Source organism: Electrona antarctica (genome assembly GCF_951216825.1).
Source record: "Electrona antarctica genome assembly, chromosome: 16".
NCBI lineage: Eukaryota > Metazoa > Chordata > Actinopteri > Myctophiformes > Myctophidae > Electrona > Electrona antarctica.
In genome coordinates this window covers 34,429,903-34,448,231 of record NC_136797.1, presented here as the reverse complement: position 1 = coordinate 34,448,231, position 18,329 = coordinate 34,429,903, and the positions used below count along the sequence as shown (strand labels likewise).

At 40.5% G+C, this 18,329-nt stretch overlaps 1 protein-coding gene across 3 annotated transcripts in view; it reads left to right on the top strand.

The window, feature by feature from the left end:
* Positions 1–2,806: 2,806 nt before the first annotated feature.
* The window catches only part of pdlim5b (PDZ and LIM domain 5b), an 85,194-nt gene continuing 69,671 nt past the window's right edge, over positions 2,807–18,329 (top strand). For all 3 annotated transcript variants that reach the window (XM_079524918.1, XM_079524917.1, XM_079524916.1), the window contains exons 1-2: positions 2,807–2,937; positions 13,272–13,377. In XM_079524918.1, coding sequence (XP_079381044.1) covers positions 2,810–2,937; positions 13,272–13,377 — 234 coding nt within the window. In that variant the 5' untranslated portion in view covers positions 2,807–2,809. The remainder of the gene's footprint in view (positions 2,938–13,271; positions 13,378–18,329) is intronic.

Below are 18,329 nucleotides of genomic sequence, written 5' to 3'. Positions count from 1 at the left end.
ACAGTATACAAGTGAAATTGGATATGATGGGGAACACTATCAATTGGAACACTATCAAATTGAAGCTGATAAATTACCTTTATGTTCTCAAATTGGTATCCCGACCTGAACATTTATTTTCTGTTTACTAAAGAGCTGGAGAGACAGCTAGACCCCTGTTACTGAATAAACACTATAGCAATGATCTCTATCAGAATATAGAGCTTTAATTTTATAACAAAAAATGATTCGCTGTGGCGACCCCTGAAAGGAAAAAGACATTTTATAACAAAACATTACACCCCCTTTCATTCTAGAACTGTGAAAACAGGTGAGTGGAAATTCTCACTGAATACAAATTTAGACACAGCTTTACCAAATGTCTAGAAACCTTATTTCTCCATTGCATGACAGTAAATTATTTTCAAAGTACCAATATGTGAAACACTTTTTCAGCAAACATTTGTATTAGGAGTAGGCCTACAAATTAGGTTTTATTCCTCTCCCAATCCACTTGACATCTTAGAATTTAATTTACACTTGCATACAAACATACATACCGGTAGGCTAATGATCTATTTGATGACCACTAGAGGGCAGGCTGACTCTGCCATGTGCTTCGTTTACAGCCTGTTGCTTGAACACTTAACTTGTTTGTACAAATCTGCCATGGCACTGATGGCAGACAGTAGTGCAGAAAAGGCACACTACTGTACAGTATGATATCAGTGATCACTAAAATGTATGGACACGTGTATGAACACATGTGACACATTTGTTGTCTGAGAGATTTGCTGTACTTGAAGATGAATAGTGATTTCACATAGCTGTATGCTTCTGATTATTTTCTGTATGATTTTTGTTCACACACCCAGGACATTTTCAGGTCAGGTCATACATGTGTGTGATCTGTGCTGGAGGCATCCAATGGAATGATTGCCACAGGTAATATAGTTATTTATTATTATTATTATTATTATTATTAAAAAGATAAGCTTGATCAATTTCACTAGCAATAATCTTAAATAGTGGGTGGTGCGTGTCACTAATGTCAGATTTCTAATCTCTGATTACTGGATTATATTACTCTCAAATAATCAAATGATGAGTAAATAATTGCTTTTGGCCAGACTGCCTTGGATGTTCACTGAAAATGTCAGGTTATGGTCGTTGGTCGCTGAGGGGTCTCGCCTTCTCTCGAAAATGGTAGGCCCATTAGGGCCTATGATTTATCAAAATAATAATAATAATACAAAAAAAAAACTAGGGGGAGATATTTCAAAGATAGATATTACTTTTTACTCCACGACTATAGGGAAGGGTAGGCATGAATCAATAGTGGAAAATATCAGACCTGGAAGCTCACAACATGTTGTGGATGCAAAGCGATCTACTATTTTCACTATTTTTGGTTGGTTTTGTTTAATAATCTATTATAATGAAAAAAATTTTTATTTAGGCTACTTTATAGCTAATTTCCATTTAAATATGTAAAGTAATACTTAGTCATTTTTAAAAGCAAATACTCCAATTGCATGGTGGCCAATTAGTCTACACCTACACATTTGACGAGTTGAGTCCAGGTCAGGAGTAGGGCATATGAGCCTACCTAACGTATATAATTTGATTGATTGATTGATTGAAGAATTTATTAACAGTTTGCAGAATTACAGTACATTTCAAGCACAAACTCAATACAAAGGCTGTTAACTGTGAGTGGACGACCCAATTAAGCATTACACTTGTTTCCAATAGGGTCCACCATGTTCAAATCATCAAAACATTTAGAGACATACAAAAAGACACTTCTATAGACAGAACAGGAATTCATCATAAAACTCAAGTAGGGTCAGGAGTTGAAGGAGCCATCCACTTTGCCCACAGTCCACCACTGCAAAATGTAGTAGGCTGTTTGATTGATTGATTGATTGAAATAATGTATTAACAGTTTGCAGAATTACAGTACATTTCAAGCACAAACTCAATACAAAGACTGTTAACTGTGACTGGACACTTGTTTACAAGAGGGTCCACCTTGTTCAATTCATCAAAACATTTAGAGACGTACAAATAGACACTTCCATATACCGGTAGTCAAGAACAGAACAGGAATTCATCATAAAGGAGGTAAAAAGGGAAAAGAAACATGAGGGGGAAAAGGTGGGCGGTGGGCGGTGTGAGGCTATAACGTTTAAGTGGGCAACTACGATCCGGCCTGACCGGCCATAAAGCAAACATTGTAGCCTACGTCGCTACTGCGAACTCAGTTGGTCTTTCACTCTGGCCCCTTTTCCACCTGTTGGGAACCGGTTCAGTTTTTTTTGGTTCTTACTTAGTCCAATTGAATAGTCCATGAGCCAGAGCTCCAAAATTTAAATTATTTTAATTTAATTATTTATGTTAATTATGAATTAAGTGTGCAGCAAAACCATACATTTAAATTGTTATCACCATGAAACGTCCCCAGTTGATTACTTACACACAAAGACAATGAATTATTGTTTTATAAATCTTAAAATGTTAAATATGCAAATGAGGTATTATATAGGAAAATATGCAAAAAAATAAAAAGCTATTACTGTGGAAGGGTTATCATATATTAATTTACTTATATTGATCCTAAACAATTTAATATAGGTATGGTTTTGCTGCTTTTGCACACTCAATTCATAAGGTTCCAATTTTGGAGGTCTGGCTCATGAACTAAAAACTGGTTCTGAACTGAACCGGTTCCCAGCCGGTGGGAAAGGGAAGGTCTCAGACAGTGAAGCGCAGTACTGGCCGCCCGGCCCGGTCATGCTGCTACACAACCCCTCCTCCAGGCTGTCAGATGCATGGGGGAGGGTTTAATGCGGAAGTCCCAGTTCCGTTCAGTTCAGTTCACTCCCAAACTCTGAGGGACGGTCGCACACACGCTTCTCTATCTCAACACCGCCAGACCCGGCTTTACATAGCAAGGTGAGTTGTGAACATGTGAGTCAGATGTATGGTAAAGACTGAGGAACCGTTATACATTTGGAGTCACTTTCACTTCTTTATGTGACCGTTAGAAAGTTTCACAGTTCAATTAAATGTGTGAGAGAATGTGTTTTATGAATATAATAATGGCTAAACGTATGATGCTTTTCAAAACAAAGTTTATACACACTAAAATAGTTCCGAAAATGTTATGAAAATACCAGACGTGTATTTTTGTCACACCCACCAAAGGCGCCTAAAGTCGCGCTAGAGGGGTGGAAAAACTCAGGTAGCCTACTACTGTAGCCTACCTTTTCTAGGGCTGTCACATGAGAAACTTGTCACTGCACTGACTGTAGCTGTAGGCATAACTTAAACAAACAAACAAAAAAGTTGCAATTGCACCATATAGGCCTACAATACAAAGCGTCTTATTCATGCCTAATTTCTTTTTAACCGTTTCTTTTGATTCAAACATTTCTATTTATGAAAATGCAAAGTAGAAATTGGTAGGTCTATTAGATTATTATTTTTTAAATATAGCCTACCCTACTGTAAATTGGTTGATTAACTGAATTTACAAAAAAAAAAAAAGGAGAGTGAAAAGAAAAATAACTGAAGCAGAGTTACTACTGTGACTTAGAGGCTAAATAACAATTAATGATGTTAGCTCAAATTCTGTATTCATGATATGACATTTCCCCAAAGCATGGGCCAGACCAATCACTGGCATGGGGCAATATTACCATACTGGAATATGTCAATGAAAATGATGTTCTCAAGGGAGACTGGCTATAATTTGTCAAAGTAGTTCATGTAGACCTATATTAGTCTGTGATCAATCTGAAATAGAATGTAATAAAGGATTTTTAAGCAAGACATTACCACTAGAAAACACATATCTCATGAGATCATCAATGAAGAAAACTTTATAGCAACAATGTCACAACTGACACCAGACCAGTCTCATCCACTATCTATATAGCTGGCATACTACTGTTGCAGCACTGACCAAAGTTCATCTTTTCAACTGAGCAAGGATCACACAGTGTGGGAACTTACTAAATGGTGTGTCTTCATGTCTAGAACAGCTTATGCATGAGATCATTAGCCTGGAAAACAAGCAGGGACATGAGATGAGGTTAATCTTGTTCTCTCCATTATGAGCGATAGAACAAAGTAATAGGGTATAGTTGGAAGTCAAGTATAGTATGGCTTCCAACTAAAAATCTCATGAAATTGTATTAACTTTTACTTTCTTTCTTTCCTTCTTACTTTCTTTCTTATTTATTTATTTTTGTAATCGGATATACACTCATATTGATGTCACGTTGATGTCTTAGCTATAAATGGGGGGAAACGAATATGTTGTCCTACTGCGGTGGTTTTTAAAAGTATTATACTTTATTATTCATAGGTTAAAAAGTGGATAATGGCGTGCATTTCAAGAGAAAAGAGTTTGTGTCCCAAAGCCATTGAAAATTGGATGAAAAAAATGAAGAACTTGAATTGAAATAGAGCAGTGTCAAAGTCAGATAAACTTGGTGACCTTAACTCTGACTCACAGCTTCCTTATGACGTTAGGAATTCAATAGTCTTTAATGATCCTGTAAGCTATGATTCAGCCAGCTTCAGTGTCAAAGAATCAGACTCGCTACTGGACTGATTTCTGTGAGGATTTGTAGAGCTTTGTTTGTTATAATTTGACTTGGTAGGATTAGCCGTTGCACTGCATGATTCCTTTTGTTATTGTTGAAAGAGTAGTCTTGTAATCCATATCACCTCACTAATCCATTACAAAGTTACACTGTTGACAGATTGAATACACAGTGGTTTGTGTTCTACTTCTTTCAGCCATAGTCGGCTGTCTGTTTATGTAGACCTTGTAATTTTCACTGAAACTAAATAACACCTCAACTCTTGGTCACCGTATAAGGTGACAGGGCTATCTATCTCACTTAGTTTAGAGCAGGGGTGCCCACACTTTTTTGACTTGAGAGCTACTTTCAAAATGACCAGCTCAACAAGATCTACTACAGAAAATATTATAATTTATACCATTGCTGAAAAAATTAAATATGTACCTGAGGGGGCTTTGGAATAACGGAGCTGGCATAAGGCATTACATATAAGACAAATGCTCTTGGAATGGGAAATAGAGCGGGAGAAATTGAATAGGTATTTAATTTGTAATGCTGCAGACGTTTTTGTGCACAGCACAATATTTAAATTAAATATTCTTTAGGGACATGTCATGTGATCGACCTGCACAGCCTTTGTGATCTACTGGTAGATCGCGATCTAACTTTTGGGCACCCCTGGTTTAGAGAGTTCAAATATTGTTTGTGCATGCATGCGTGTGAGTGCATATGTGTTTGTTGGGTGAATATGATTGTGAGTTGGAGTCATGGGTTGTATGCTGCATATGGGCGCCACAACCCGCCATCACCCTTTTCCCTAATTTATATTCTGTCGAATGACAGCATCACTCACCAAAATAACGTGATTTTCAACTGAAAATCTGTGGTCATCACGTTGTCGTACAAGTACAACAAAATATAAATTTGCCTTTAGTTTAGTACTTAAGTACTCCTTAAGCTTCTCCTAGCTCCTTCTGCTCTACTCCAGGTGTGACATAACATAAATGAGACAGCCAGTGGGCATGCATACATTTGGTGTGTGTGTGTGTGTGTGTGTGTGTGTGTGTGTGTGTGTGTGTGTGTGTGTGTGTGTGTGTGTGTGTGTGTGTGTGTGTGTGTGTGTGTGTGTGTGTGTGTGTGTGTGTGTGTGTGTGTGACGCGCGCACACACACACACACGCACTGCGTGTGGTAGGAGTGTTCAGGTGACAGGCTGTAGCAGGTGTTATTGGAGCCCTGGGGTTATGGTCATGATAGAGTTCTGCAACAGCAACATGACTTACAGCCCACAAATGGCGCGGCTCTTCAATGACAAGGCACAATGAAATACTCCCCAGAGGAGACAAGTTTTTTACTGTTTTACTGCCCACCACAAAAAGCAATGAAATGGTGAGAACTTAGCTGATCTGGAGGCTATGGTGAAACATCATCCATGACATGTTTACTTAATACCTCTTTTTGGCTGGACCGTGACTGTGGAGCCAACCCTTATGCAAATGTCTCTGAATGGCTGAGGCACTTGACTGATGATTTGATTGGTTGGCCGGTTGGCCTAACAGTGAATCACAGAGCAATCATCCCTCCAGGCTAATATATGGGATGTCTATCCTAAAAATCTGCATTTTCTTTGCTGATTTTGTTTTCATTGCTGGAGTTAGTGCTGCTTGTGCTACTTCAATATGTAGTAGGGCAATATAATTAATTTTATTAATAACTAACTAATTCATGTTCTAGAACAACAACAAAAAGCCAGATAATTGCTTATCATTGACAAAGAATGACATACATTACAATGTAGGTCTTTCAGAATCTTCACTATAGCCTACCATCTAATTTCTACTTCATGGAGCTACAGTTTTTATAATTCATGGCATAACTATTTGTCATGTTTTCTCGAGTTGCTAAACATTACCGCCTGCTCTTCACTGTGCAATGTGATGTGTGATGCTAATAGGTCTGAGACATGATGTTTGCCTGTCAGGGCAGGCAAAGGTCATGTGTTCACACATGATGTGCAGTGTCATTTTCCTCACAAAGGCACATACAGTTAGACAGACTGACACAGGCACGCATTCTAGGAAATATGCTGAGTTATGTAGACACGCTTTGTTACATACCCTATTGTGCTGAATATAAGACTAGTACGTTTTTTCCAATGGAAATATCCTAAAAAACGGGGTCGTATTATAACCAGGGACTAGACAATTTGACATTCAATGTTCTTTTTCCACAAATGAGTCTTGAAAAATGTCTTCTTATAATCAGAGTCGTCTTATATTCGTATATATTTAGACATGATCACAATTACCTGTCTAGACTTGTGATTGCTTAATGTCCTGGGTTACAAGTGACTTGCTTGTTCTAAAATATTGCAGATTAGTTTTAATAGAAAATGAATGCATACTATTAAGGCTGTGTTGAAACCATTTGAAATGCAACAGTGCATGAAAGGTGGTATTCTGTGCCTCAGTTAGACCTGTCAGCCTGTCCATTTCATGCATGCACACACAGGTGTGATCAGGATATGGTGTGCTTTCATCCAAGTTGTAATGCCATGCCATGTCTGCCAGCGAGGTGTGTGAACACCATGGGAGTGCCAGGTACTCTTTGGTTTCCAATGAACAACCTTTTTGGCAGTGGGTTGGTACTTGGTACCAATTGTATCCATTCAGGAGAGAGAATTCACACAGGATTCAGGATAAACAATGACATTCATTGGAAGAGATGACACAAAAAATATGCTCTCGTTATTATATTTTCTTATAGTATTTTCTGTATTTTAGACAGGAAGACCCCTGTTACTGAACAAACACTCTATATATCAACTTTTACAATCTGCTAACCCTATCACAATATACAAAGCTATGTATTTCAACAATAAACGTTTTGGTTAAACGTTTTAACCAAAAATGTCACTTACTGTACTGCACCTTTTGAGCTTGATACGGCTGAGTTAAATGAAAACTCTTGGAAGAAAGTATTAAAAACTAGAAAAAGTGCCCTTCTGGGCACAGGAGGATAGGAGTGTGTGATGTTTGGCAAAATGTTTAGGAGTAATATAAACGTGTTTTGTGTGTGTGTGTGTGTGTGTGTGTGTGACACGGCTTGGCCTGTTGTAGCGCCACCATGAGGCTGATTTGAAAACTGTCAAGTGGCATTTCTTCCTCAGCCTAGTGGGAATATGCATGCACAGTTTCACCGCAATCGGACGCTGCGTTGAGTAGTTGTGGCGATTTGTTTGAAAAGTTTAGAAGCCAATCGTAGGCAATGAAGGTGGATTATGAGAAATCAAAAAACCTGTCTTGATCACATGACTATGGAGAGCATGTGTACTGATTTGCGTGAAATTTGGATAACATCTGAAGGAGTAATATTAGAAAATGTGCTTTACATATGTCGGCCTCCTGGTGGCGCTATAAAGAGCAGATGTGAAAAATTCCAGGCAAAGGTTTTTCCTTGGCCTCTAGGGAGTTGGCATACAAAGTTATCCACAAATCCGTGCAGTTGGAGGTAAAAACACTTTTCGGCCAGTTATAGCGCCACCATGAGGCTGAGTTGAAAATGTTCACGTGGCATTTCTTCCTCGGCCTAGTGGGAATGTGCGTGCGCAATTTCACAGAAATCACACTGAGCACTCCTGGGAACTTTGGAAGCCAATCTTAGCCAATCAGGATGGAGTCTGAGAAATCTGAAAGACCCGTTTCGTTGAATGGCTCTAGAGAGACTGTGTACCAATTTGCGTGATGTTTGGACAAAATCTGTAGGTGTACTGTCCAAAAACTTTTTTTGCACAAAGCGGCCTCCTGGTGGAGCTATAACAGGCCGTTCATCGTTGGCATCCAGGGAGTGTGTGTGCAAAATTTGGTATCGACCGGGTTAACGGTGCCGGAGATTAGCTGTTCACAGACGGACGGACGGACACACGGACGGACGGACACACGGACGGACGGACACACGGACGGACGGACGGAGTGCAAAACATACTCTCTCCCCATGCCTTCGGCCTGGTGGAGACAACAACCCACTCAGAATGTTGGCGGAATTCTACCATTTCCTTTTTGTTGAAAATATTTTCCCTGCCATTTCCTCCCAGAGGGTTGTCCTGTCCTAGTTGTATGCAGTGTCCTCTTACTGTATGTATGAAGCTACATGGTTTTATCATTTTAGTCATCGTGAGATCATATCAGCCTTGAGCCAAGAATAATTTGGCCACAGGATATGATAAACTAGAAAAAGTGCCCTTCTGGGCACAGGTCTCCACCAGGAGAGAGTGTGTGTGTGTGTGTGTGTGTGTGTGTGTGTGTGTGTGTGTGTGTGTGTGTGTGTGTGTGTGTGTGTGTGTGTGTGTGTGTGTGTGTGTGTGTGTGTGTGTGTGTGTGTGTGTGTGTGTGTGTGTGTGTGTGTGTGTGTGTGTGTGTGAGTGAGACACGGCGTTGCCTGTTGTAGCGCCACCATGAGGCTGATTTGAAAACTGGCATTTCTTCCTCAGCCCAGTGGGAATATGCATGCACAGTTTCACCGCAATCGGACGCTGCACTCCTGCGAACTTTGGAAGACAATCTTAGCCAATCAGGATGGAGTCTGAGAAATCTGAAAAACCCGTTTCGTTGAATGGCTCTAGAGAGACTGTGTACCAATTTGCGTGATGTTTGGACAAAATCTGTAGGTGTACTGTCCAAAAACTTGTTTTGCACAAAGCGGCCTCCTGGTGGCGCTATAACAGGCCGTTGTGGAAATTTTGGGGCAGAGGTTCATCGTTGGCATCCAGGGAGTGTGTGTGCTAAATTTGGCATCGACCGGGTTAACGATGCCGGAGATTAGCTGTTCACAGACGGACGGACACACGGACGGACGGACACACGGACACACGGACGGACGGACGGACGGACGGAGTGCAAAACATACTCTCTCCCCATGCCTTCGGCCTGGTGGAGACAATAAGCACAGGACAAATACGGAATGTGTAGTAAAAGTCACAATTGTAGTGTTAGGCATGAACAGCAGGAAGTATTTGAAAAATCACACCTGTGTTACTGTGAAGTGAGGGGTGCTCTTATCATCACACATCATCAGACATCATCTCATTCCAATTTCCGGCCAATCAGAATTTGCGTCCTCACCTTCGTCTTCAGTGTTTGTGTTACACACACACACACACACACACACACACACGTACACGTACACGTACACATACACATACACATATACACACACACACACACTAAAAGCTGGACATTGCAGGGCCTATCGCCCCTCAATAATAAATACAATGGTTCTATTATTTATTTTGATCAACTCAAGCTTAGTTTGTCATCCCAGTGTGAGAGTGGTTTGTTTTATTACATGAGTATTGAGTGCAGTGATGAGAATGAGAATCTGACAGGACAAACTCTAAAGTGCAGCTCTAGTTCACAGAGTATAATACAGCTGATTTGAGAGTCTGTTTCACTGAAACAGAGGAAAACTACCAGTATATTCATGTCTGCAATACAACCTTATTTCATTTTAACAACCACTGTTGTTTATAGCTAAACTGTTCTCCTCCCAAAGCAATAAATCTATTTAAAATGTTATGGGTATTGGATACCACTCCAGGCTAGCCCAGCCCCAGACCCAGCATACTGCTCTATTGTCTAAACCATGACCCCCATGACCTCTACCTTGAAGCTCTGCAGTCTGCATGCAGCCTCAGGGGTCTAAAGCCTGATTCATTATTTGTTGTAGATGGTAGTCCTGTACTGAAAATAGTCGATCTACAAGCTCACAAGCTTGTAGATCTGCCATTTTCGGCATGCAAAGAAGAATAAATCAGGCTTAACGGCCTTGCACTTTCATTTTATGAGAGGATATGCTGTAGATTTTGTCCTCCTGACTTCCAGCATTGCCACATTCGCCTTTGACCTGCCCCATGTACTTACATTTACTAAAACTCTGCTTGCCTGACTGGAGCATTATTGAACAAAATGCTCTAACATGAAGTTAGACTGTTCCATAGGAAGAGCGCCTCAGAAAGTCCAGAGATGTTGAGAGTGTGTATTTTGAGATAGCATTATATGATGGAAATGAAATTATTAGCGTTTGAGAAGATGCAGGGAGTATTTTCTGGACCCCGGGGGAGGGGAATTAGCTTTTTCAACTTCACACAGGTACGTGGTGGCTGCTCATGATGTGGCTGCTTATGATGATGAGTACCAGGAGGGGAGGTGTTAGGCCCTACACTTCGACACGACTGAGCGAGTTGGAGGTCGAACAGGGCTACCTAACGATTCCCAGATGGCTTCTCTCTACCAACTCAGCTACGGCCTCCAGTACTGATAAAGTGTATAGGCTGGCTATATATGATAGACCAGCAGGTGTTCACCTCATTCTATCTACAGCTCCTTATATTACGTCTCTGCTTAGGTTGTGCTGAGTGCAGTGCACTGTGTGTATCATAATCTGATGACAGTCGTCTTTACCCAACAGTAAAGCAGAACTCATAGCTGGTCATATGACTGTGTTGCTGGCCGATAATAACTGATTTTCAACTGAAAAACATGACGCATTGCATCATGTTTAACTTTTACCGTGTCGTGGTGGCTATGGACTGGACTCCCTAAAAGACTTGGCTGCATGCCAGACTTCTTGGCTGCACGTGCTACTGTGTGTGACCTGATGAGCTGTAATGTAGCTATAGGCTATGTACATTGCGATCTCTCATGGCCTCTCTCTCTCTCTGTCTCTTTTTTCTCTCTCCCCCTCCTATTAAGCCTGGTTTATATCCTTTGTTGTGTGCCACAGTGCCAGTGTCACAAGCTGCCAACTCGTCACAGGCACGTTGTACAAAGGAGTATTATAATCATTCTCTACTTATGGCAGTATAAATAGTTGTGGCTGTTGCTTTACCCTCCGTCCTTGGGGACTGCCCATAAGTACAACCTCCCGTTAGTCTGACCTACGTGGCCGGTTAAGACTGAGGCGTGGCTGGTTAAGACTGAGGTTAGAGTTAGCGACCTACAGTACGTGACCGGTTAAGACTGAGGTTAGCACCGTAGAACTATGGTAACATTTACATTTTTTCAGTTACATTAATTCTATAAAAAATGTATCCCACGATTTTGCAACCCATTTTTTCACCCAGTGTCAATTATGTAATTTAATCCTGGGCTCTACACTCACTCTGCCAACCTGGGGAGAGCAACGGACTGACCTCATGCTTCCTACAATGCATGAGGAGTCCAAGCTGCTTCTTTTCACCTGACGGGGGAGTTTCCCTGTTTGGAACACGTTCATGCAGTCAAAAAGCAGATTTAAACTTTGTTTTGACGTTGATATTTGTAGTGTTGATTGATGTTCTTATTGTTGTTTTTTCTGATAGATACATTGAAGGCAGATACCTGTCTTACCTGGAAATATTATTTTCTTTAATTCTGCATGAGTCTCATAAGGATTAGTAGCATGTTTACATGCTCACCTGCATTTTTGCATATGGCTGGAATGTTGGATGCTTTTAGACAAATAACTAGTTATTAGTTGTTAAAATGGTTTATGTACAAATAATTTAGTTATTATCGTTGTTCTACATAATACAATAAACAATAAAATACAGCTTAATCTTGCTGATGAGCATTTTTCTGTTGTACCATGGCAGTTTTTATTCCTCAGAAATGAGTATAACAGCACACTTTCTAGATGTTATGAGATCATTTGTTTTAGCTTTGGTAATTGGAATGTGTATTGTAGTAGTGCTGTCTTTTTCCACTCCACCCAGTGGTGTGAGAATAACTATCTACACCTCAACATCAACAAGACAAAAGGTGATGATAATCAATCTCACCTCACCTCATAAGCACCCCATTATCTTCAATAACCAAGCTTTAAATACCTCAGAGTGACACTAGACAATAACAATAGACAGTGACCAGCACACACATGACATCCAAAAAAGAGCCACCAAAGACCATCCGTCATCCACAAGCTTAAAGCACTATGTTTTCCCCCATCTCCTACTGTTGTACCAGCACATTATGTCAGCCCATCCTAATGTACTGTTCCACCTGCTTTTTAAACATGCTATCAAAACTGCTGCCAGGATAATTTGTCTTCCCACACCCAACCTCATAGTTCTAAATATAAATAAAGCCATTGCACGCATTGCAATCTCAATAGAACAATTTATCACACACCCACTCCTGTCTAGTACTTTATTTCCTTAGGCTTCTCTTAAATCTGTTTTATTTTATTCTTGTATTATTACGCTGCTATGATGTGATGTTATTAACTGTTGTTCAGCACTTTGTAACGCATGTTTTAAAAAGTGCTATATAAATAAAGTTATTATTATTATTATTATCACCACCTAACCCTAATGCCCTCTCCGGACGCTGGTATAGAATATTGAGGCGCAAGAAAAAGAGCTTGCTTTGGGGAAAGCTTGATAACTACTGTCTGATTGATTGATTGATTGAATACCATATTAACAAGTTTGTTAACAGTACAGGTAGTACAGTCAAATATTATGTTAAAAGAATAACCCAAAATCCTGTTTCCATTGTGGTCCATTGTACTCAATTCATCAGTATAAACAACAGGTGCCACTGAACAGGCCCGAGTGTATACTGCTGTATACAGTATTGTTGGATTGCTTTTTCCACATTTTATGGGTGCAGCCAGGTACGGTAAAGTGAATAATATATGGATGCTTTTGTGTCTACAGGTTGATCATGAGCAACAGCTACAGTGTTTCTCTAGTGGGGCCAGCTCCATGGGGCTTCAGACTACAGGGAGGGAAGGACTTCTGTGTCCCTCTCACCATCTCACGGGTGAGTCTCTCGCTCTCTCTTACACGCATACATGGGCACAATTGCACATGCATGCCCGCAGTCGCACACACATGTACACATATTAAACACACAAATGTTCTCTTCACTCTTTGACACTCTCACCTCTGTGGAATGGCAGGCATTCTCACTACGCCATCTGTGTGGTTAGTGATGAAAGCGTGTGTGCCATCCATCCCTTGATTGACACTCCATGCTAGTTTCAGCCACCACCCACCCATCCACCACATGCCAGTGATGCCACTAGCCATGCGCTATGGATGAACGCCCTCTCCTTCCCAGTCTTTGCCTGTTTTCCTCCATGACCATGACTCTGCTGTCATGTTAATAATGTTACATAACTGAATTGTGACCCGCCACTTCAACATATTCCATAGAGCTCCATGGACATGGAGCATTCATTCAGCCAACAGCTGTTGATGGCGGCTGTTATTTTGGTCCTGTGGAGGAGATAGTGTTAAGTGCTCTGGCTGCCTCCCATCACGTTCTGGGCTTTAGAGTTTGAAGCCTGAGCAGAGTGGGTTGATGTCTGCTGTCGGGTTCGGTGGATTATCTGTTTGCAGCTGAAGTCTCAGGAATTCTTCCACAATGACCCTTCTCCCTGGAAGCAGTGGTTTGGCAATATCTGTCCTGAGACCTGGGGTCTCATAAATCCAGGCTAGGATCTGGAAGTGGCTGGCCAGGCTCTGGCTGGGAGGGAGACTTCTGGCAGGCCCACTGTTTGAAAAATGGATCTTCTGCTGATATTGGTCCGGCATCCTCCTCTTCATGGTTACACTGTTTATGTTCATGGATAGGCCAGATACGGCCAGACACACTTATTAATGCAGCAATGATGTGAAATTGAAATGAGATGACAGGTTATTTGAGATTCACATTCAGATTTGTTATTGTCCATAGAGTTAAAAATGTTCTTTGAACTATACATAATCTCAATCTGATGGGAATTGTGCACAAACGAAATGTCCAACTTTATTGACAAGAAATCATTTAAATCTGAATAATCTAATCTAAATGCATCCATCCATACACAGTTTACACGCCCATTTCTTCTTAATTTCTGGACAGCAATATTAATAATACCGTTTAAAATAATGAATACAATTAGGAGAGATGAAATGTGTACATAAAAACAATACAGAAAACAACAATAATCATAAAGTATTAATGTAGTTCACACACGAGCAAGACATAAAGTCATTCCATTCTTGCCTTTCTGGGGCTGGAGAGAAAGTCATCCTTTCCATAACATAAATATAATTTGCTGTCTACAGTACATTCCTGTATGGGAGCCTCGGGTAGCAACCAACGCCTTGTAGAGTGTAGACTTTACTGCAGGCAGATATTAAGATGCCAAACAAATATTCATCAGGTCTCCTTGTCTGGAAATCTACATGTCCTCAAAATAATGTGAAAAATTCCAACGGCAAATCTATATTAAATATACTATTTATTACCATACGAAACTCTGCCCAGAAAGGCCTTATCACTGGGCACTTCCACACACACTCCTTTCAATCTGGAGTATTATTGGTCTTTGATATGGGATTTTGTTGTCTGACTGCTCGCTGGCTAATGGCACCGAAACTGCACAGCTCATCCTCAGCCAGTGTGTTCTGTTTGCTTTGATTATGTCTGTTGACTATAGGCCAGTATTCAGGTTCCACCACTTCCTTTCATGAAAGTGAAATCTGAATGTTTTGCTTAGGGGAAGTTTCTCTGTTTTTCCCTCAGTGGTAGGAGTAGAGCTATAACAATGTGGTCTATGAAGATGAGGAGTGTATTTGTCAGATGGAAACACAATCTACTTTGTTTGGTCATAGTTTTGCATGTGAATTAACCAGTAAGTTTCATAAAACTATTTGTTAATATCAAACATTCTGGGGTTTAGTGTTTGATTCAGTGTGCAAAGCGCTGGCACTGATCTTGGGGAAGTAAAGCTGTATTTAATGATAAAACTGAGGCAGGGAACATAACATAGTTACAACAATAACGGGATGGACGTCATGCCCACATGTGTCCCTCCAACAATACTATTTATGGCTTTCCTTTATGGCTTTTGAACTTTTGGGCATTCATTATTTTGCACATTATAATTATTCAAATATGCAAAGCAATCTGCAGTGAATGAAGCAATTGTTGATTTTCAATGGATAATTCTATTGGGTTCATTCAATCTTCACTGTCACTGACCGTAGAGGCACCGCCATTAGGATATAGAGGAGAGAGAATATGTTTAAGAGATGTACTGTATATGGTGATAGTATCTCTGTATGTGGAATATTCTCAATTCCTGTGGTTTTAGCAAAGCCCTTAGAAAGAGCTTTAGATGCCTTAATCACAGGGTGGTGGTGGTGGTGGCCCACCCAGAAGAATACGACAACAGACCACTGATCACACTTACATCTGTGTATGTCCTTGTTTCTAACCATGCCCTCCTGACCATATGGATTGATCTGTACGTACAGACAGACAGACAGACAGACAGACAGAGGGAGAGAGAGAGAGAGCTTTTAAGTAACACCCTCTCAGTTGTCAATTTCATCAGTGGAAAGTATGTTTGGACATGTTTGACAGATAACATGATGAGATTTTCTGCACATTCATTTTTGGATGTGCACATTGCTTTATATTGATATATTTATACTGTATATGTTTATTCTGTGTACTGGACATGCAGCGTATTGCCCGACCTGTCCAATAGGTTTTAACAGTACTGTTATGTAGGTGACACCGATGTATTCAGAGTGTAGTCTGAAAGGTTCTGCCCTTTCAATAGTATTCCCTGTAAAGTCCAATTAAACCCTCTCCAAGAGTTGTACTAGGCCCTGGCCTGCTGTTTATGCCAAACCATACAGGAACATGCCAGGGTTAACATATCATACAGAATGTCCGCACTGTGGCATGCTAAGTGTTGGTTGCTGTGGATATTTGAAGTGGTTGAGTGCACATGCAGAGTATCATAGTGTCCATGTGAAGTTAAGTGGCAGTGTGCTGCCATAGTGGGTTGGTTGTACTACAGCCGGTGGGGTGATGTAACTGCTAGCATACTTTCAAGACGATACGTTGTTTTTTTTCCTCCTTTTTGAGGAAGCTATTTATACCACAAAGAACTCCACCTAGACAGAGGATGACTCTCAGAGTGCTCCTTCAGCAGCGGAAGTGAGGTGGATAAAAGAGAGATGGTAGTTACTTGGGAGGTGAAGAGAAAGTGATAGGGCAGTGGTTCTCAAATACTTTCATGTCAAGGACCCCTACATTTATGTTTTTAGCCGCAGACCGCTATCTGAAAAGATTTTGTAGAGACCCCAAAAGAGAAGTTTTGTGTTGTCCGAAATGTTCAAAGTTATTAAAAATTGCAAAAAGAAAAAAGGAAAGAAAAATGAAATTGCAGATGTACAAGCTCACAATGCATTGCGATGCGAATGCACATGCATCTTTTTGAATAGCCTAAGTATAACATAGGGTTAAAGCTATATTTTTGCTATATTAACTAATTTTACTGGGGACCACCTGAAATCACCTCAAGGACTCCTGGGGGTCGACTGGCACAACTTTGAGAACCACTGATTTAGGGAAAAGTGAGGAAGAGTGGGAAACCAAAATCTTCAAACAAGAGTGTTTCTTCTTTTGTTGACAATAAAAATAGATACATTTTTATCCAGTAATATGTTTTGGTTGTTCGAAAAAAACAATCAAATATAACAGGATGAACCAAGTTTGAATGACAATATTCAGACCCTAGGCAGAGTAATGTTGCAGGATTTCGATAACCCTACTGTATTTGCAAGAAACCACACGTTATGCTTCATCAAGCATGGAATCTTTAACACACACCAGCAGAGTTAGCTCTAATATTGACACGGACAGCTCTCATCCAATTAATTTATCGGGCCATATTGAACACCTGTCGTTAGTGGAAAGCAGCATGACACAACTTGTCTTTGATTCAGCTTTCTGGCAGTGCAGTGCATCGTTTTATGCTTTGAGAGAAAATGTTTGTTGATTCAGTGTGAGCTAGAACATGCCTCTTCCACCACAAGATAAAGCATGTCTGTGGAACAAAACCTTTCTTCTGGGTGTTTTGGTGTCATAACGACTCTTACACAACACTGCATGCCAATTAAATCACTAAGTGTAACCTCTGTGATAGATATATTGTGACAGTTATGGTGGCATGCCACCACTTCTGGGACCATACAAATATTGAATGTCCACGAGCGATCCTGCGATTCCTGTGAGTCATCAGTGGTCTGAAGCATTGCCACAGCATGAGCCAGGCAACATGGCTCTCTCATCCAATGGCATTACTGGTCAGTGACATACATTCTAGGATCATCAGGATGTGTCCACTGTCCAGTCAGTGCTTTTATAAAAGTCACAAACATGCATTCAGATGTCCTTACTGTCCATTCAAACAAATCCTATTCTGATGCAATGCACAGCTAACATTACCAAGACGTTGTTTTGTTTTGGCTGGCGGGCAGCACAAAAGCTGGTACAAATCTGTTATCCTACATCTGCCGGAGTGGAGCAGGCCCTCATCCCTTTGTGTGTCTCAGTTGAGATGAGGTTCCTTTTTTGGAAGTGGGGTGCAGAGAATGGGAAAGCCTCCATCTTGTCACACAGTCCTACCAGTTGCGTGGTGACTCATTAGTGAATCATTAGTGGGGTTTGGGCCTAACAGTTGTGCTAAGTCTAAATAATTGTCAAAACATATTTGGGCTTATACCGGAAAGATGAAGCTTTATCTTCTGATAAGAGTAAAAGACCAACAGCTTTGGTGGGAAATTGTTGGACCACAAATTGGACCTTTATTTGCCTTGAAGTGCCATATCCTAATCTTGGGTGGTTAATTGTCGATTTTTCATTTTTTCATGTCCCCTTATGGAAGGCCCTCTGACCTTTCTCATCTAAAGAATGTGAGTACAAGT